General features: G+C 43.1%; 1 protein-coding gene and 1 long non-coding RNA gene across 5 annotated transcripts in view; one reads left to right on the top strand and one right to left on the bottom strand.

Moving 5' to 3' along the window:
• Positions 1–11381: 11381 nt before the first annotated feature.
• Positions 11382–19912, bottom strand: LOC138846758 (vomeronasal type-2 receptor 116-like). 3 transcript variants are annotated; one of them, XM_070063444.1, is made up of 5 exons: positions 18730–19912; positions 16819–17619; positions 16031–16258; positions 15228–15351; positions 11384–12755 (listed from the first exon to the last, which is right to left on the bottom strand). In XM_070063444.1, exons 1-5 carry the CDS (start codon positions 19033–19035, stop codon positions 11866–11868), a joined length of 2349 nt encoding a protein of 782 aa, XP_069919545.1. In that variant the 5' UTR covers positions 19036–19912; the 3' UTR covers positions 11384–11865. The 3 variants fall into 3 exon arrangements, with proteins under 3 accessions (XP_069919542.1, XP_069919545.1, XP_069919543.1); XM_070063442.1 differs by having other exon boundaries at positions 11389–12755; positions 16819–17028; positions 18730–19732; XM_070063441.1 differs by lacking the exon at positions 18730–19912 and having other exon boundaries at positions 11382–12755; positions 16124–16258; positions 16819–18078.
• Positions 17228–20809, top strand: part of LOC138846763 (uncharacterized) — a 57382-nt gene continuing 53800 nt past the window's right edge. For both annotated transcript variants that reach the window (XR_011384301.1, XR_011384302.1), the window contains exons 1-2: positions 17228–17346; positions 17452–17565. This is a non-coding gene — a long non-coding RNA (uncharacterized lncRNA). The remainder of the gene's footprint in view (positions 17347–17451; positions 17566–20809) is intronic.

Consider the following 20809-nt stretch of genomic DNA (forward strand, 5'->3'; position numbering starts at 1 on the left):
TTCCCATTCTGTCGGTTGTCTCTTCACTCTTCTGACTGTTTCTTTTGCAGCACAGAAACTTCTCAATTTGATGCAATCCCAATAGTTGATTTTGGCTTTGACTGCCTGTGCCTCCCGGGTCTTTTCCAGAAACTCTTTGCCCGTGCCAATATCTTGAAGGGTTTCTCCAATGTTCTCTAATAACTTCATGGTGTCAGGTCGTAGATTTAGGTCTTTAATCCATGTTGAGTGGATTTTTGTGTAAGGTGTAAGGTAGGGGTCTTGCTTCATGCTTCTGCACATGGAAATCCAATTTTCCCAGCACCATTTATTGAATAGACTGTCCTTGCTCCAGGAATTAGTTTTAGATCCTTGATCAAATATAAGTTGGCTGTAGATGTTTGGGTTGATTTCTGGTGTTTCAATTCTGTTCCATTGGTCTATCCATCTGTTTCTGTACCAGTACCATGCTGTTTTGATTACAACTGCCCTGTAGTATGTCCTGAAATCTGGTATTGAGATGCCTCCGGTTTTGTTTTTGTTGTACAAGATTGCTTTAGGTATTCGAGGTCTCTTTTGCCTCCATATGAATTTCAGCATCATTCTTTCTAGATCTGAGAAGAATGTCTTTGGTATCCTGATTGGAATTGCATTGAATCTATAAATTGCTTTTGGGAGAATGGACATTTTGATGATGTTGATTCTTCCAATCCATGAGCATGGAAGATTTTTCCATTTTTTGGTATCCTCTTCTATTTCTTTCTTTAATGTTTTGTAATTTTCATCGTAGAGATCTTTAACGTCCTTGGTTAAGTTTATTCCAAGGTATTTGATTGGTTTTGTGGCTATTGTGAATGGGATTGATCTTAGCAGTTCTTTCTCAGCCGTGGCATTGCTTGTATATACAAAGGCTGTTGATTTTTGTGCATTGATTTTATATCTTGCCACTTTGCCAAACTCCTCTATGAGTTCCAATAGTCTCTTGGTAGAGTTCTTTGGATCTTCTAAGTAAAGAATCATATTGTCTGCAAAGAGGGATAGTTTGACTTCTTCCTTCTCAATTTGTATTCCTTTGATTTCTTTTTCTTGTCTGATGGCTCTGGCTAAAACTTCCAGAACTATGTTAAATAGCAGTGGTGAGAGTGGGCATCCCTGCCTGGTGCTAGATCTCAGTGGAAATGCTTCCAACTTTTCCGCATTCAATAGGATGCTGGCCCTGGGTTTTTTATAAATTGCATTGATTATATTGAGGAATGTTCCTTCTATACCCAAATTGCTTAGAGTTTTCATCATGAAAGGGTGTTGAATTTTATCGAATGCTTTCTCTGCATCAATTGAGATAATCATATGGTTTTTCTTCTGCAGTCTGTTAATGTGGTGAATCACATTGATTGATTTGCGAATGTTGAACCATCACTGCATACCTGGGATAAATCCCACTTGGTCTGGGTGGATAATTTTCCTGATGTGTTGTTGTATTCTATTGGGCAGAATTTTATTGAGGATTTTTGCGTCTATGTTCATCAGCGATATTGGTCTAAAATTTTCTTTTTCTTTTTTTATATTTTTTTAACTTTTATTTAATGAATATAAATTTCCAAAGTACAGAATATGGATTACAATGACTTCCCCACCATAACGTCCCTCCAACCTGCAACCCTCCCCTTTCCCACTCCCTCTCCCCTCCATTCATGTCAAGATTGATTTTCGATTCTCTTTATATACAGAAGATCAGTTTAGCATACATTAAGTAAAGATTTCAACAATTTGCTCCCACACAGAAACATAAAGTGAAAAATACTGTTTGAGTACTAGTTATAGCATTAAATCTCAATGTACAGCACACTAAGGACAAAGATCCTACATGAGGAGTAAGTGCACAGTGACTCCTGTTGTTGACTTAACAAATTGACACTCTTGTTTATGGCCTCAGTAATCACCCTAGGCTCTTGTCATGAGCTGGCAAGGCTATGGAAGCCCCCTGTGTTCACTGACTCTGATCATATTTAGACAAGGCCATGGTCAAAGTGGAAGTTCTCTCCTCCCTTCAGAGAAAGGTACCTCCTTCTTTGATGACCCATTCTTTCCACTGGGATCTCACTCGTGGAAATCTTTCATTTAGGTTTTTTTTTCTCCCGAGTGTCTTGGCTTTCCATGCCTTAAATACTCTCATGGGCATTTCAGCCTGATCTGCATGCCTTAAGGGCTGATTATGAGGCCAGAGTGCTGTTAGGACTTTTGCCATTCTATGGGTCTGCTGTGTATCTCACTTCCCATGTGTGGGGAGCAACTGGGAGCAACTCGGACTAGACTAAGTTACTGGAATTAAGACTTATTCTATGCATCTGCACTCCCACAATATGGCGCTGGGAGAGGAGGAAACAGCTTCTACACAGCTGCCTCCAGTTCAACCAATAAACAGCAGGACCTGCTCCTGATTGGAGGAGAGCAGCGTACTCGGCGTGTGGGTAGCAGAGTTGGGGTTGCAGGAAGAGGACTATAAAGGAGGAGAGAGACAACATGTACCAGGAACATCTATCTGAAGGAAAACCTGTGCAGCCCCTGAGAGAGCCGGCCGGCGGTGTACCGCTCCCCTGCAGAAGTGGGGAAAGTGGCAGGGGGCCCGCCCCTCCACGGAGGTGGAGGGATGGTAGCCAACCTGGGAAGAAGCAGCAGCAAACCCGGGGAGGGCCGAGCAGACAAAAGAACAATGCAGGGTACTGTGTCGTTCCTCCACGAAGACGGGGAGCGACACCCATGTTGGAAAATTCTCTCCCTTTTTGATTCTATCAGCTAGTATTTGCAGACACTATTCTTGTTTATGTGATCCCTTTGGTTCTTAGTCCTATCATTACGATCAATTGTGAACAGAAATTGATCACTGGGACTAGTGAGATGGCATTGGTACATGCCACCTCGATGGGATTGAATTCAAATCCCCTGGTATGTTTCTAACTCTACTGTTTGAGGTAAGTCAGCTTGAGCATGTCCCGAATTGCACATCTCTTCCCTCTCTTATTCCCACTCTTACAGTTAACAGCGATCACTTTTCTGTTAAGTTTCAGCACTTAAGAAGAATTGTGTATTGATTACAGTATTCAACCAAAAGTATTAAGTAGAACAAACAAAAAAAATACCAAGAGGGATAACATATTAAGCTGCTCATCAACAGGTCAGGGTGAGGGCTGATCAAGTGCTGCATCTTTCTCTGGCTTAGGGATTAAGGTGATGCTGCCATCCTAGAAAGAATTTGGGAGGATTCCCTCTTTTTCGATTGTTCTGAATAGTTTGTGAAGAATTGGAGTTAGTTCTTCTTTAAATGTCTGGTAGAATTCAACAGGGAATCCATCTGGTCCTGGGCTTTTCTTTGTTGGGAGGACCTTTATTGCTGTTTCAATTTCTGTCTCTGTTATGGGTCTCTCTGTCTCTGTTATGGAGAACCTCTGAGAGTAATCTGACATTTTTCTCTTGCACATTTTAGAATCTTTTCTTTATGTTTCACTGTGGTGAGTTTGATTACAACATGTCGTGGTGAGGATCTCCTTTGGTCATGTTTACTAGGGGTTCTATGACTTCCTGTACTAGGATGTCTCTGTTCTTCTCCAAACCTGGGAAGTTCTCTGCAAGTATCTCACTAAAAAGGCCTTCTAATCCTTTCTCTCTCTCCATGCCTTCAGGAACTCCTAGAACTCGAATGTTGGTTTTTTAATAGTATCCTGTAGATTCCCAACAATATTTTTTAATTTCTAATTTCCTCTTCTTTTCTTTGGTTTGACTGTATACTTTTCTGTGCTCTGTGTTCTAAGTCTGATATTCTGTCTTCTGTTTCACTGACTCTGTTTTTAAGGCTCTCTAATGTGTTTGTCATTTTGTCTATTGAGTTATTCATTTCATTTTGATTTCTCTTCACTATCACACTTTGTGTTCTACTGGTTTCTGCATTTCATTTTGATTCCTCCTTAAGATTTCATTTTCTCGAAGGAGATTTTCTAACCTGTCCAGTGAGGAATTCCATAGCTCAAGCATTTGTTTTTGAAATCTTCTAATTGTTCTTATCATAAATTTTTTGAAATAGATGTCTTGCATTTCTTCCATCTCATCTTCATAATCTTGGCTTGGGGTGTCTTGTTTATTTGGGTGTGCCATAATGTTTTCCTTGTTCTTGTTTCCTCAGTTTCTGCATTTGTAGCTTGGCATTGTGGAGATATTCTTTGGATTCTTCTTCCCTTGCTGTGGTGTTTTTCCTTGTTACACTATGACTGTATTAAGTGGACTGTCTGCTTTTGATGGAGCCTTAGAGGCTTGAGATGGGTGTGGCCTGAGAGCTCTGTTTGGTTCCTCAGGGTTAAGGGTGTGCCAAATGTGACACTCCCGGGTTAGCCATGGTAAATCTCTCTCTTTTCTTTCTTTGTTTTTTTGATTCAGAAGTGAAGTAATTTCACACAGCTGAGTGGAATTGAAGGTAGTTAGCAGGTGAATGATATACCCACAGGAGCCAGAGATCAGAAGCTCTTTGCCAAGGACCACACAGGGAATCTGTTCTGCCCTCAATGTGGGCTCAAATTCTCCTGCAGTCTCCCACTGGGTTTGCCAAGGTTTCCGAATTGTAGCTCTCTGGAGAGTACTCATGCGAACTCTGTGAGTTCTCTCACCCACCATCTCTTTATTCACAGTCTCAGTTCATTAGCACCATACATTCACTAGGTCCTAATCTCCTGTTATTTCACACACACACCCCCAGAGTCAGGTTTTTCTGCTTGGCTGTGGGCTGGCGCATCCCTGAGGTCACCCCACTTATAACGTATGTCCAAAATGGTGCCTGCTCTGTCTTGCTCACCTTTGAGAGGTGAGTGGAGAGAGAAAAACTCATGTCCCTATCAGTCACATTTTTTTTCCTCTCTCTTCTAGTTAGCATGATGAACTTTTCTCCATGGGGTTTCAAGCCCCATTCCTGCTAGTCTCCTCTTTCCACTTGCCCACCGGTGTCTCGGGCTATTGAGGTTTGGCTCAACTCACGTTCCAGTGCTGGTGCGTTGATTCTGCTGCTGGTGTCTGGAACCGTGGGCTCCCACGCTCTCCACGCAGGTCCACTGTGAATCATAGTTCCAGAAGTGTTTCTTCTGCTGTTTCTTCCCCTACTCTTCCTTGAACCTGCAGTATCTCCACTTTTATTAAACTGTCTCTCCCCGGACTATCAGTGTGCCCCCTTCCTATTTTGCCATCTTGCTGCTCTCCTCTCTTCATTTTCTTTTAACTTTCTGTGTCCTTGACATTGTTTTTAAAGAAGTGGTGGCTGTACACACACCCTTTGTCAGCTGAGTGATCCTTACGTTGAATTGGCTGTTCTAGTGTTCAGGGCTGGAATCTTTCTCCGAGTGTTACAGTATGAGCACATATTCATCTAACACTCATTGGTGTTCACTTTGATCCGTGTGACAAGGTGCTGTCCATGTCTCTATCTTTTATTTTCATTTCTCTATTATTTCATAACTTTTCCCCTGGCAATATATAGTCAGTCTGAGAGGAGACACTTGAAGAGATGTAAACATCTATGAGTATCATCAAATATTCTAAGATCAGATTTTTTTTAATTTTATTTATTTTATTTTATTTTATTTTATTTTTTTTGCTGTCTTGGGATTCTTTTTTTTTTTTTTAAACTTTTATTTAATGCATATAAATTTCCAAAGTACGACTTTTTTTTTATCTTTTATTTAATGAATATAAATTTCCAAAGTACGACTCATGGGTTACAATGGCTTCCCCCCCCATACCGTCCCTCCCACCAACAACCCTCCCCTTTCCCACTCCCTCTCCCCTTCCATTCACATCAAGATTCATTTTCGATTATCTTAATATACAGAAGATCAGCTTAGTATACCTTAAGTAAGTATTTCAACAGTTTGCTCCCACACAGAAACATAAAGTGAAAAATAATAGATGATTTTTTTTAAATGATGATGAAATCAGATCAGACCTATTGTCATGTTTAATCCCAGTGAGAGTCAAGTTGGGAATTGAAAATTTCTTTCTTTTCTTTTTTTTTTTTTTTTTACAGAAGATCAGTTTAGTATATATTAAGTAAAGATTTCAGTCGTTTGCACCCCCATAGAAACACAAAGTGAAATATACTGTTTGGGTACTCGTTATAGCATTAAGCCTCAGTGTACAGCACGTTAAGGACCGAGATCCTACATGAGGAGTAAGTGCACAGTGACTCCTGTTGTTGACTTTACCAATTGACACTCCTGTCTATGGCATCAGTAATCTCCCTATGCACCAGTTATGAGTTTCCAAGGCTATGGAAGCCCCTTGAGTTCTCCGACTCTTATCTTGTTTAGACAAGGTCATAGTCAAAGTGGAGGTTCTCTCCTCCCTTCAGAGAAAGGTACCTCCTTCTTTGAAGACCTGTTCTTTCCACTGGGATCTCACTCACAGAGATCTTTTTGCCAGAGTGTCTTGGCTTTCCATGCCTGAAATACTCTCATGGGCTTTTCAGCCAGATCCGAGTGCCTTTAGGGCTGATTCTGAGGCCAGAGTGCTATTTAGGACATCCGCCATTCTATGAGTCTGCTGAGTATCTCACTTCCCATGTTGGATCACTCTCCCCTTTATTTATTCTATCGGTTGGTGTTAGCAGATACTAGACTTGTTTATGTGCTCCCTTTGACTCTTAGTCCTTTCATTATGATCAATTGTGAACTGAAATTGATCACTTGGAGTAGTGAGATGGCATTGGCACATGCCACCTTGATGGGATTGAATTGGAATCCCCTGGTATGTTTCCAACTCTACCATTTGGGGCAAGTCAGCTTGAGCATGTCCCAAATTATACATCTCTTCCCTCTCTTATTCCCACTCTTATGTTTAACAGGGATCACATTTCAGTTAATTTTCTTTTTTTTAATGTTTTATTTAATGAATATAAATTTCCAAAGTACGACTTATGGATTACAATGGCTTCCCCCCCATACCGTCCCTCCCACCCACAACCCTCCCCTTTCCCACTCCCTCCCCCCTTCCATTCACATCAAGATTCATTTTTGATTATCTTAATATACAGAAGATCAGCTTAGTATACATCAAGTATGGATTTCAACAGTTTGCTCCCACACAGAAACATAAAGTGAAAAATAATAGATGATTTTTTTTAAATGATGATGAAATCAGAGCAGACCTATTGTCATGTTTAATCCCAGTGAGAGTCAAGTTGGGAATTGATAATTTCTTTTTTTTTTTTTTTTTTTTTTTTTTTTTTTTTTTTTTACAGAGGATCAGTTTAGTATGCATTAAGTAAGGATTTCAACAGTTTGCACCCCCATAGAAACACAAAGTGAAATATATTGTTTGAGTACTCGTTATAGCATTAAATCTCAATGTACAGCACATTAAGGATAGAGATCCTACATGAGGAGTAAGTGCACAGTGACTCCTGTTGTTGACTTTACCAGTTGACACTCCTGTCTATGGCATCAGTAATCTCCCTATGCTCCAGTTATGAGTTTCCAAGGCTATGGAAGCCCTCTGAGTTCTCCGACTCTTATCTTGTTTAGACAAGGTCATAGTCAAAGTGGAGGTTCTCTCCTCCCTTCAGAGAAAGGTACCTCCTTCTTTGATGACCTGTTCTTTCCACTGGGATCTCACTCGCAGAGATCTTTTGCCAGAGTGTCTTGGCTTTCCATGCCTGAAATACTCTCATGAGCTTTTCAGCCAGCTCCGAATGCCTTTAGGGCTGATTCTGAGGCCAGAGTGCTATTTAGGACATCCGCCATTCTATGAGTCTGCTGAGTATCTCACTTCCCATGTTGGATCACTCTCCCCTTTATTTACTCCATCGGTTAGTATATGAGAGGTAGAGTTACAGACAGTTGGAAAAGAGAGAGAGAAAGACAGGGGGGGGGTCTTCTATCCATCGGTTCACTCCAGAAAAGAGGAGAATGACTGGAGCTGTGCCAATCCAAAGCCAGGAGCCAGGTGCTTCTTCCCGGTCTCCCACATCCACTCCAAATTGTTGCAATGGGCAGAACTGCCTGAGACCAGCTCCAGCACTCCAGAGTCCCCAAGGTGTGAAAGGTGTCGACGCTTAAAGAAATGAGAGACACACTCACAGCAAGGCTGATGGCATGGCTCTGGCTCTCAAGCGCCAGACTATATTTTTATCAGAAGTCAAATAATGATTCTGTTTTCTCACAATGACAAGTCTGTTGTCCATTTGTTTCTAATTACAATTTCTTTTTTTTTTTCTCAAGGGCACATTAGAGCATGGGTTACAATCACAGACAGGTGCAAGATAACGGGCCGCCCACACACGCCAAGGCCTGGAGTGCTGCTGAGCTATGGAGAAATTGGCTACACAAGCTAGAGTAGTATCTTCCTAATCTAATCTTTATTAGAAGCACCAGGTCAAAGCAGGCCCTTTTTAAAATGGATCCCCTCTTTGCAGTTCTTTCTGTAATTCTTTCATTTCTTTATTGTACTTATTTAAAGGTTCACTTAGATCTATACTACAGTTTTGACATCCTAACCATTCTTGTATTTGTAACATTTACTGAATTAAAGCTTTAATAACATTTATCTTTATTGTAGTGGGAAGTATATTACCAGGGAGCCTGTTGCCTTTTAACCCTTTTCCATAAACAGGTCAACCTTGCATAAAGCATTAACCATTTCTACTACACTAACATTCTGCATGCTTAAAATTCTACAAAGCAGTGGACATTTTGGGTGTTATGAGACAAAGCGTTCTTCCCTAAAATTAATAATACAGCTATCATTAGCAGGGCCACCAGGAAGCTCTGGCTTTCTTATGCAGAGTGTAGTTCCCAACAAAACTAAAACCACCAAGAGCACCACAGCTGTTGTTCTTACCAAATGCTGAGACAGACCTTCTGCTGTGACCTTGTCAGCCAGCCAAAGTTGCTTTCGCCCCACAACAGAACTGAGCAGATCTGATTACAGGAGCTTCCTCGCATCTCCCACATGGGTGCAGGGGCCCAAGCACTAGGGCCATCTACACTGCTTTCTCAGGCCACAGCAGAGAGCAGGATCAGAAGAGGAGCTGCTGGGATTTTAACTGATGCCACATGGGATGGCAGCACTGCAGGTGGCAACCCTATACCCCAGCCACAGTGTCAGCCCCCCACTACCTTCTTTAAAATTGCAATTTCTGACTTTATGAAATAATGTTATATTACAGTGTCATCTTAGGTTTGGCCTGAACCAAACCTAGAATCAAGAATTGTGGAGGATTTTGGTTGTCTTCAGTACAGGATGAAATGATACATCAAGATTGGACATCAAGCTCACTCCATGCTACTGGGGTGAATTGTTCTCTGCGTTTCAGCAAACAGCTGGCAAACATGTCCACATGTCTGCTAAATGAACAGACACATGTGTGTACAGCACAAACCCTTTCAGAGTTGTTTTTTCAATCCAAAGAAAGCATTTTCCTTATATAACAAAGACTCAAGGAATGAATGGCTTAGCGAACAGACTTAAAAGCTATGGATAAAGAGTAGCTTTGCTTCACTCTGCCTTCCCTCCTCCTTGGAGAGCCTCCCACTGACTATTAAGCAGGATGTGCCCTGGTGATAGTGGTACAGCCCCCTGTTAGTGCTCATTAGCTTTCTCCTTTCCTTTTTCTTCTCTGGTCAAGGACTTGCCATAGTTCTTTCTACCCTTTCTATGTAGTGCTTTGTTAGACAAGGTGGAAGTGTGGAGTATCTGAAGTATCATAAGTTTCCACTTTATCTTTGTGTTTATAATTTTCTGATTCTAGTAACACCTTTACTTTTTCACTTATTTTTCTTATTTTTCAATCCTCCCAGTTTTACTACCAGAAACAGTTTTAAGCATTTTCTTGCTTTGAGATGGAAGATCCTATTGTGCCTCCACTGTTTGTTTTCTGGCTATCTGTAGCCATTTTGTTAAGAAAATGCAGGGGCTGCCCTTGTGGTATAGCCTTGTGGTATCTGCCATGCTGGCATCCCACATGGCTGGCAGTCAAGCCCTGGCCACTCCACTTCTTTTTTCTCCAGATATTTATTTATTTATTTGAGAGGTAGATTTACATACAGTGAGAAGGAGAGACAGAGAGAAAGGTCTTCTATCCATTGCTTCACTCCCCAAATGGCCATAACAGCCGGAGCTGAGCCAATCAGAAGCCAGGAGCCAGGAGCTTCCTCCAGGTCTCCGGCATGAAGCAGTGGCCCAAGCACTTGGGCCATCTTCTACAGCCTTCACAGGACATAGCAGAGATCTGGAAAGAAAGTGGAGCAACTGGGACTGGAACAAGAGCCCACATGTTATGTCAGTGTTGCACATGGAAGATTAACCTACTGTATAACAGTGAAAGCCCCTGTGTTTTCACTAAATGATGCAGAGTGAAATTGGGTGTGCTGAGATGAGACCCCAGTGTCTGTTGCATAAAGAGGTCTGCAGTTGCCAGAGACAGAGCCAGAAAACCTGACGGGCCCTTTGGCACATTCAGCCCTCTCTTCCCCAACCATCATTCTGCCCCCAAGATGATGTTAATGGTGTAATGACTGTGCCTGACTCACAGCCCTCACACTTTCCATCCACCACAGAAGAGAATCCAAGCGCCTGAACGTAGCCCAGTAGGAAATATCAGTTTGTTGCATCTTCCCAGGAGCATCTCCCATCTCTTCCCTTTGCACTTTGCAAAATTGCAGTGAGACCATGCTCTTGTGATTCTGTTCTTTGGGGAAAGGAGTTTGATGCACCTAGAAAGACCATTCCTCTACTCATTTTCCTGGTCAGCCTAGCACAGATATGTACCTGCAATGCAACGTTCTCTGTTTCCCTGTACATGGTAAATCAAATTAGTGGATTTTGCCCTAGCTGAATAAGAAAATATGTGATATTTCATTAAATGTTTCATCCCTACTGTACCCTTGATTACCCTGACATTTGATCAATATTACTCTGGGGTTTCTGGTTGGTTGTTTTAGATGAGATGAGTGTTGAAGTTGGTGGACTTTGAGCAAAGAACGTTTCCCTTGCTACTCTGGCTGGGTCTGCTGTAGTCAGTGGAAGGTCCGAGTTGAAAACCAAGACAGGAGACTTTACAGCAGGCAGCTCTGCAAACTATGGACAACTTCAGCCCTTCCTGGCTCATCAGAAGGACACTAGACAAGGCCTGCAGCCTTGGCCTTCCTGAGTTCTGAGCCTCCTGCTCTACCTTGCAGATTTTGAACACATCAGGCCTCATAATGGCATGGTCCAATTTCCTGTACTCCACCACGTTTATCTGTGTTATCACAAATAGGATAGTGTTCCTGTGGCTAATGAGGTCAGGAGAAGGTGTGAAAAACAGGTCAGAGGTTACAAATGTTTAGTGAGTGAAATGAGTAAGTCTGATGCACACAGCATGACTACAGATAATACTACTCTATACTGGAAATGTGTTAGGAGTGCAACTTTTAGCTACTTTGTGGTGCACACACAGGAAAATACAACTATGCACATGATGCATATGTGACTTTGTTTGACTCTAGTCATCAGTTCTGTTTGTATAGCTGCATCAAAACATCATGTTGTGCAATTTAAACCTGTAATGTAAAAGCACTGGAAAAGTAATTTATGTGACAAGAACTAGAAATTTTAAGGTATGATGTTAAAATTACATTAACACAGTCAAAAAGAAAAAAACCCTACATGTTATTAGGATGAATAGAAAGAAGGCTAGAGTGTCCTGAGCTGTTAGTGAAAGAAAGGAGAGTCTTGTGTCCAATGAGAAGGTGCAGTGTTCTGCTCTATCTCAGTCCTGTGTACCAGAGTGCTGTGGTTAGATTTAGCCCTTGCTTTCATTTTATAAAACCTGTGAGTTAATGCACAGTCTGCTTATGGTCCCCTAGACCTTGCTTTCTACTTTATTCCTTGTAAAACATTCCTGTTCGGCCGCACCAGAAGGATGTAGCACTTGGGGGCAAAGATACAGCCCAGGAGTCCCGCACTGGAGGCCAAGATGGAGAAGACCTCCACAGCCACCATGACCTTCCCCTTGGTGCTATGATACACAGGAATGAAGGTCACCCACACACTGCAGAACACCAGCATGCTGAACGTCAAGTATTTGGCTTCATTGAACGTATCAGGCAGACTCCTGGCCAAGAAAGCCACTGAGAAGCTGCCCAGGGCCAGGGACCCCAGGTATCCCAGCACGAGGTAGAAGAGAGTGGCAGAGCCCTTGTTGCACAGGACCAGGAGCTGCTGAGGCTCAGCATGTGTGTCTGTGTCAATGAAGGGAGGACACGTTCCCAGCCAGATTCCACAGAGCATCACTTGGAGGAGGGAGCAGATGGGAATGACAGAGTTGGGTGCGCCTGACACCAACCACTGCCTCATCCTCTTCCCTGGTGCTGTGGCCTTGAAAGCCAGGACCACGGTGATGGTTTTAGCCAAGATGGTGGACACAGCCACTGTGAACATGATGGCAAACGTGGTCTGCTGGAGGATGCAGGTGGCTGTGTTGGGACGGCCAAGGAAAAGCAGGGAGCAGAGGAAGCACAGACACAGGGAGGCGAGCAGGGTGTAGCTGAGGTTGCGGTTATTGGCCTTGACTAGGGGAGTGTTTCTGTGCTTCACAAACACCACAAGTACCAGAGCAGTGAGCACAGAGAAGCCAAGAGCCACCCCGGCCAGTGCTGCTCCTAACGGGTCTTCATAGGCCAGGAACACCACGACCTTGGGCAGGCACCGATCTCGTGCAGGATTTGGGTACTGGTCGTCTAGACAGCGCACACACTGCTCCACATCTGGTGAGACAGGCAGGGCATTATTTGGCTGGCAGCATTCACTCATCCCAGTCACAAAAAATATTTCTCTCTAGCTGTGTTGCCTTATTGGACACCAACCAAGGTTAAAACATGGAGTATATTTCCAAGGCAATTTCTGTCCCCTTCTCCTTTTCTTCCTCTTCTCTCTTTTTCTCTCACTCTCTCTCATTCTCTCACTCTCTCATTGAGCACATGCATGTACTCTCTCTCTTCTTGCCTTGGGAATAGCAATTAAATTCATATTTCCCCTTTGTGATTAGCTTTTATGTTCAAAGTGTAATTTTCTGTATCACAATGAAACCATCACCTATACCTATTTTAGCTCAATACATCATTCTCCCATATTTTTTATTCATTCATGCAGAAAAGCAAGCAACAAGCAAGAAAGGGCCTAGGTTCTGGGTGATATTACATGATCAAGACATAGAATGTGGACTTGAAGACCTATGGAATTCCATATTTTACCCACTGAGATATCCCATTTTTCAGAAAAGGAAAATGCACCACAGAGTGTAATCCACTCATCCTATGTCCTGGAAGAACTAGGATTCCCATGAAAGGGAATGTGAGTGAAATCCTAGGATATTTCTGGCCTCCAACAACTTTGTTATAGTCAATAAAATCCATAAATTTTCTCCTAAAATGTTATAGGGTCAGCAAACTATAGAAATTACAGAGGTACTCCAGGAAGTTCCAGGTTTTAGTATGTAACAGTAAGAGTAGTGATATATGTGAAGAGAATTAGGGCAACTATAAAACATTTCAAAATATGAATACAGAGGTCATAGGAGTGTCAAAAGGTAAAGAAAGAAACACTGTCTCAGCTGTAACGTATATTTTCACATGTGACAGTCAATGTCCCCTCTTTGAATGTGGTCTGGAATCCAGTCTTCTCAATTTCCTTCCATTTAACCTTCTGAACACTTTGTCAAATCCCAGTGCCTGTTAGAATGTCACAGTGGATACCTTACAGATGACAGGAACTGATAACACTAAGTTTTAATCTTCTTGTCACTAAATAGAGTTTCATTTTAGCAGTTCACCCCTGTTCCACTCGCTTTCATTTAGTCAATTGTTTTATAGGCATTAGCAAATTTTGGTAAATTCATTTATGCTTGAAGTTACTATAGGAATGTTTCTTGCTGTCAGCAGAACAATTGTTTTCTGCTATAATTGATATCAAGTGTATTTTTGCATAAATTGAAACTCTTAGTTACTATAATGATAGCTACCTGATAACCATACTGAAGTCTAATATTAATTTTAATGGTACTTAATTATAAGGCAGAGAGAGAAAGAGATGGCAAGAGACACAGAAATGGGAAGAGAGAGTGAGAAAGATTTTGTCATTTGCTGGTTCATTCTCCATAGACCCACAGTAGCCAAGGCCGGGCCAGGCCAAAGTCAGGAACCTATTTCTCTCAGGAAGGTGGAAGGGATCCAAGTACTCAAGTAACTATCCACTTATTTCCAGGGTGTGCATGATAGGAAGCAGGGTGAGGGGGTAGCATGTGCCAGAGCTGGTCAAGCTGCTGCCCACAATGCTGGCATGCTCTATGAGTGCCTGTACCAGTGCCAGCTGCTCCACTTCCAATCCAGCTACCAGCTAATATGCCTGGAATATCAGAAGAAGAGGGACTCAAGTATTGGGCCCCTGGCACCTGCATGGGAGACCTGGATGGAGTTCCAGCCTCCTAGCTTCAGCGTGGCCCGGTCCTGGCCCTGATGCAGTGAATCAATGAATAGAAGACTTCTTTCTTTGTCTCTCCCTCTCTGTGTAAATCTGCTTTTCCAGTAGATAAAGAAATTTGAAACATGCACTGCAGCACAGAGCTGGAATGGAAATGGAGGAGCTGACTGGAACCAAGCATTCTGGTAGAAATGCAGACATGTCAACGTGAGTTAGCAGCTGTGCCCAACTCCCACTGGAGGTCTCTCTCTTCTCAGGTACTTCTTTCATTTAGACTATTTTCCCGTGGCCAATCCCTATGTTATGATTTCTAGCTGTGGACACTGGGAGACTAACCAGTTTCTCCCACCATCTGCTTACCATTAAGGTAAGCTTGTGTTCTGTGGGAAGTGCTGGGACCTGCTGTAGGGGAAAAAGAAGAGTGCCAGAGTAGGCTGCTTAAAAAAATAATAAAAAAAGGGACCGTTGTACCTGAGTGCCTACAGTCATGACTACACAGAGGCAAACAATGGGGTGAAACAGGCCAGAGTTTGGATTCACTTGCATCCCTCATGACCAATATGAGTGAGCAGTGCCAAGGACACTCAGGCTGAGATGGTTCTGGGAAGCCTTCAAGTCCTCAACACATGATTACTCTAAGCTCTTTCAAGACCCCAACAAATATCAAATTTGCATCTCATGCTGTGCTTTCATGTTCATCGTAAGACCAAATAAATTTAACTTAAAATAACCAAAACTATAGAAAATTTTATATTCTGTACCTGTCTCATTAGAAATCTCATGCTCTGGACAAGGGGTACAGTCGAAGCAACAGGCAGCTTGTCCCTCCTGGTGGGTTTTCCTGAATCCTGGGCCACAGCTCTCACTGCACACAGAATGGGGAATCTAAAACAAATCAGAGAGTCTTGAGAAGTGTCATGATGGTTATCTGATTCTGTTCCCACTGTGCATTGTCAGAATATCCAGGTGGACAAGAAATCGGCACACTCCATTCATGGCCTGGGCACTCTGTTTCAGCAGGTAACACTCATTTATCCACAGGGAAACATTTTCTTGGACATTCAGTGGAAATCACCAGAGTAAGCAAAATGGCAGTGCAGAAGGGAAGTTGGCATGCACTTGTGTGCTGCTCTGCCATGCTCTCAGGACCTGCAGAATTCCCAGCATGGAGCTCTGTACTGAAGATCTCTCTGTAAGCACAAACTGGCATAGTTTTGCAAAAGACTTATTTATTTATTGGAAAGGCACAGTTACAGGGAGAGAATGAGAGAGAGAGAGAGAGAGAGAGTGAGAGAGATGTTCCATAATCTGGCAATGGCCAGAGCTGATCTGATCCAAGCCAGTAGCCAGAGCTTCTTCCAGGTCACCCACAAGGATGAGGAGTGCAAGCATGTGGACCATCTTCTGCTGCATTCCCAGGTGCATTATCAGGGAGCTGGATTGGAAAAGGAGCAGCAGGGACTTGAACTGACTCTCACGTGGAATGCCAGTGCTGCAAGTCGTACCTGTACCCCCTATGCCACAGTGCCAGCCACAAACCTGGTATTTCAACTGTGCAACTGACCTCTTTAAACTCCACATTCCACTCTATCATCTCCTCAGATATGGAAAGACGGTGACCATGTGGAGCCCGTGGTGAAAACTTTCCAACCTTCACCTGGAGGTGAAGGCCTTGAGGGAAATTCCAGTAGTTGAGAATGTCATAGTCTTTCCTAGAAACTCGTTCCTGATCCAGATTCACTTCATCACCAACACTGTTGTCAAATTTGATGTTCTTCAGAAAGGAGTTAAGCTTAAAAACAAAACAAAACAAAAAAAAAAAAAAAGAAAGAAAGAAAGGAAGCACACTTACATAATTGTGTATTCAATTTAGATAGAAGAATCTGTGATTAGAGTCAAACTATTGAAGCTCATCAGAATGATTGCTTTAAATTGTTTCTTTTTAAAAAGTGTTAAAATTATACTTATTAAGTTGATAATACATTTATAGCACATGGTTAAGGGACTATGCATAAAGTACACTATATACATCATATATGTGTCTTGTTGTGTATTACAATACACAGTCTGATAGTGGAAATATTACAGAATTACAACGATATTGTCAGGCCAGCACCATGGCTCAATAGGCTAATCCTCTGCCTTGTGGCACTGGCACACCAGGTTCGAGTCCCGGTCAGGGCGCCGGATTCTGTCCCAGTTGCTCCTCTTCCAGTCCAGCTCTCTGCTGTGGCCCGGGAGTACAGTGGAGGATGGCCCAAGTACTTGGGCCCTGCACAGTGTGAGCACAGACTCTGTACTGTGATAGGTCCACAAGGAACACGGCAAAGCTGCCCGGAGAAGACACAGTACCTGCCAGGGGTACATCGTCAACCCATCTCCATTCCACACTGGCTGCACCTCTACCCGCTGAAGAAGCATTTCATGAAGGGTGTGGGCCACGGCATACACGGCGTTGTAGATGTGGTAACTCCCTTCAGACATGCTCATGTCAAAGACGTGCACTGGCAGATCCTCCAGAGAGGCATTCGCGGGACAGCCCTGCAACGTCTCACAGTCGGCCTTTGAAATCGAGCAGGGGAAATAGATAAACCAAAATTTAGTGAGGTAAAAGTCTTCTGGGTACTTAGACGGATTCACTGTCTTGAGAAAATGCTTGAAACCAGGGATTTCATTGTGGGAGTATGAAAAACTCAAAGTCCCATGGAATGTGTCCATCATGATCTCAGTCTCACTAGTGATGAAATCCCATTGCGATGTCGTGATCCACACTTTCCAAGTCACAAGGAGCCCATGTCTCCAGAAGCTCAGGCTCATTAACGAGTTCGTGTCACCATAAATGACCACCACGTTTGCAGTTGATTCTATGATTCTAAAGAGGTAGTGCCACTCAAGTGATGCATACGTCCTGTCTGTGACAGAGAGCATTTCCACAAAGGCTTCACAGATCTCATTCTTGTTCATTTCTTGTCTTATATCCCACAGGAATTGAATGCCCCTGGTGTCCTCAGAGATGACCAACCCCACCCACGTCCAGTGGAAATGCAGCATCAAGGACACCATGCCCATGGCCAGAGATGATTCCCTGGGAGCCATCTGGTAGGTAAACTGATGATTTTCTCCCAGAATTTGATCAAAAGGACCATAGGTGAGCTAGAGTGAAAATGAAGATGTGAGAACAAATGAGTTCTGCAGAGGCAAGACCTCGGAATGTATTGGAGGGAAGCACCACACTCCATGCACACCCTTGGCTCTGAGAAGATTTCACTCAATTATTGCAGGATGTTGATTGAAGGAAGTGTTGGAAGTCAATTTACAGGACGTCACTCTCCCTATGAGCACTTCTGGAAGACTGAGAGAGCTTTGCAGCTCAGCACTTCAAGGTGTCAGTGCATAGCCAATTATTTCTTGCTGCCATTTACCCATAACCTCCTCTCCACCAGGAATGTTGTGGTGGGGCAGCTCTATGTGTGCCTGTTTGGTTCCTGGCTGCTCCACATATGAACCAGCTCCCTTCTAATGTGCCTGTGAAAGCAGGGAAAATGGCCCATGTCCTTGGGTCCCTGCCACCCATGTGGGAGACCCAGCAGAAAAACCTGGCTCCTGGCTTCAGCATGACCCCACCGTGGCTGTTGTGGCCATTTGGGGAGGGAACCAGCAGATGAAAAACTCTCTCTCTCTCTCTCTCTCTCTCTCCCTCTCTCTCAGTAGATCTCTCTCTCCCCTTCTCTGTAACTCTGCCTTTCTAATAAAGCAATACATAAAAGGAAAAGTCCAGTGAAGACACACACACATACACAGTTATATTCTGGTGCTTTGAAAACACATGAACCCAATCAGTTCTTTTTTTATCTTTTTTTTGTGACAGGCAGAGTGGATAGTGAGAGAGAGACAGAGAGAAAGGTCTTCCTTTGCCGTTGGTTCACCCGCCAATGGCCACCACGGCTGGCACGCTGTGGCTGGCGCACTGCGCTGATCCGAAGGCAGGATCCAGGTGCTTCTCCTGGTCTCCCATGGGGTGCAGGGCCCAAGCACTTTGACCATCCTCCACTGCCTTCCCAGGCCACAGCAGAGAGCTGGCCTGGAAGAGGGGCAACCGGGACAGAATTCAGAGCCCCGACCGGGACTAGAACCCGGTGTGCCAGCACCACTAGGTGGAGGATTAGCCTAGTGAGCCACGGCGCAGGCCTCACATTTACTTCTTATACTCTTGAAGCTACCTAAGAAGGCACCTGAAGAAGAAAGACATTTTTCTCCCCTTACCTGAGGGAATTTGTAGAGTTCCAACAGCGTCCCTATCTGTGCTGAAATCGCCCCTGTGTTTCCTGTAATGACTGCCACAGACTTGCTCTTCCTCACACAGGTGTAATTAGGAATGGCCTTGCCCACTGCAGACAACCAGGTCAGGGTGCTCTCCAGGGTCTTCCATTCACTATGGATGGCGTTGTAGAGATCAAATCCCAGGGACACGTTGGGTAACAGGTGTGGGCTCCTGTTGACCTCTTCAATGGCAAATATAAAGGCCAGAAGGTACTGGTAACTTTTAGGTTGTAACCTACAAGAAAGCATACCCAGACCTCACAAACAAGTTCACACCTTGTTCTTTGGAAACATCTCCTGTACACTCAAGTCATTCATTCCAAGAAAATCAAGGCAGTGTTGGGGGCATTGTGGAAAATAATTAAAACTCACTAAAGGAGAAATGTCTTTAGCAGATGCACTGTGAATATTATGAATCAGAGAATAGTTGATGTCCTCTGACCCTCACATTAAAGGTAAATGTGTTGGTGGAATTACTTTTAAAAATGCAATAAAAACTGCCTCAAAATACTTCTTTTCCTTAAGAAAACTCTAAGAAAATTCCCTTTAGAAGGAATAATCTCAACGTAATTAGGGCAATTTATGACAAAACCAATGTCTGCATCCTATTAAAGGGGGAAAAACTGGAAGCATTGCCACTGAGATCTGGAACCAGACAAGAATGACCACTCTCTCCATTGCTGTTCAATATAGTTCTGGCAGTTGTACCCAAAGCCATGAGGCAAGAAAAAATATGAAAGGGATTCAGATCAGTAAGGATGAAGTCAAGCAATCCCTATTTGTACATGATAGGATTATATATATAGGGGAACCAAAAGACTTACTAGGAGACTACTGGAACTCATAAAAGAGTTTGATAAAATAGCAGGATACAAAAAAAAAAAAAAACCAGCCATAACGCACACGCAATGCCATGGCTAAGAAAGAACTTCTAAGATCAATCCCATTAATAGGCTGCCCTGTGGCTCACTAGGCTAATCCTCCACCTGCAGCACCAACACCCCAGGTTCTAGTCCCAGTCGGGCAACGGATTCTTTCCAAGTTGTTCCTCTTCCAGTCCAGCTCTCTGCTGTGGCACAGGAATGCATAGGAGGATGTGCTTGGGCCCTGCACCCGCATTGGAGACCAGGAGGAAGCACCTGGCTCCTGGCATCAGAGCAGCATGGCCCGGACTGCAGTGTGCTGGCAGCAGCTGCAATTTTGGGGGTAAACCAAAGGAAGGAAGACCTTTCTCTCTCTCTCTCTCTCTCTCTCTCTCTCTCTCTCTCTCTCACTGTCTAACTCTTCCAGTCAAAAAACATTTTTAAAAAGATCAATCCCATTCACAATAGCTAGAAAAAAATAAATGCCTTGGGAAAATTATAACCAAGGAAGTCAAAATCTTAACGATGAGAATTACTAAATTCTAAGGAAGAAATAGAAGAAGACATAAAAAAGGGAAAAGCCTCCCATGTTCATGGATTGGAAGAATCAATGTCATCAAAATGTCCATTCTTCCAAAAATAATTTTCAGATTCAATGCTATACCATTCAAAATACCAACAACATTCTTCTCGTCTAGAAAAAATGATGCTGAAATTCATATGGAAACATAAGAGGCCTAGAATAGCTAAAGCAATCTGATACAACAAAAATAAAGGCAGAGGCATAACAATACCAGATTTCAAGACATACTACAAGGCACCTATAATGAAAACAGCCTGGTCCTTGTACAGAAACAGATGGGTAGACCAATGGAACAGAATAGAAATGCTAGAAATCATTCCAACCATCTGCAACCAACTTATTTTAGACCAAGGAGCAAAAACCATTCCCTGAAGCAAGGACAGTCTCTTCAACAAATCATGTTGGGAAAACAAGATTTCCAAAAGCTGAAATATGAAGCAAGACCCCTTCCTTACACCTTACACAAAAGCCATTCAAAATGGATTAACAATCTAAATCCAGGACCCAGCATCATCAAATTACTAGAGAGCATTGAGGAACATTGCAAGACATCACCCTAGGCACAGAGTTCCTGGAA

Source organism: Oryctolagus cuniculus, chromosome 18 (genome assembly GCF_964237555.1).
Source record: "Oryctolagus cuniculus chromosome 18, mOryCun1.1, whole genome shotgun sequence".
In the NCBI taxonomy this organism is placed as follows: domain Eukaryota; kingdom Metazoa; phylum Chordata; class Mammalia; order Lagomorpha; family Leporidae; genus Oryctolagus; species Oryctolagus cuniculus.

Coding starts and splice junctions, on each gene's coding strand:
- LOC138846758 (XM_070063444.1), bottom strand. CDS start 19,035: ATGCTTTCTTGTAGGTTACAACCTAAAAGTTACCAGTACCTTCTGGCC. Junction 16,259..16,818: donor TGACGATGTACCCCTGGCAG/GTACTGTGTCTT, acceptor TTTGTTTTTAAG/CTTAACTCCTTTCTGAAGAA. Junction 15,352..16,030: donor GGAATGTGGAGTTTAAAGAG/GTCAGTTGCACA, acceptor GATTTGTTTTAG/ATTCCCCATTCTGTGTGCAG.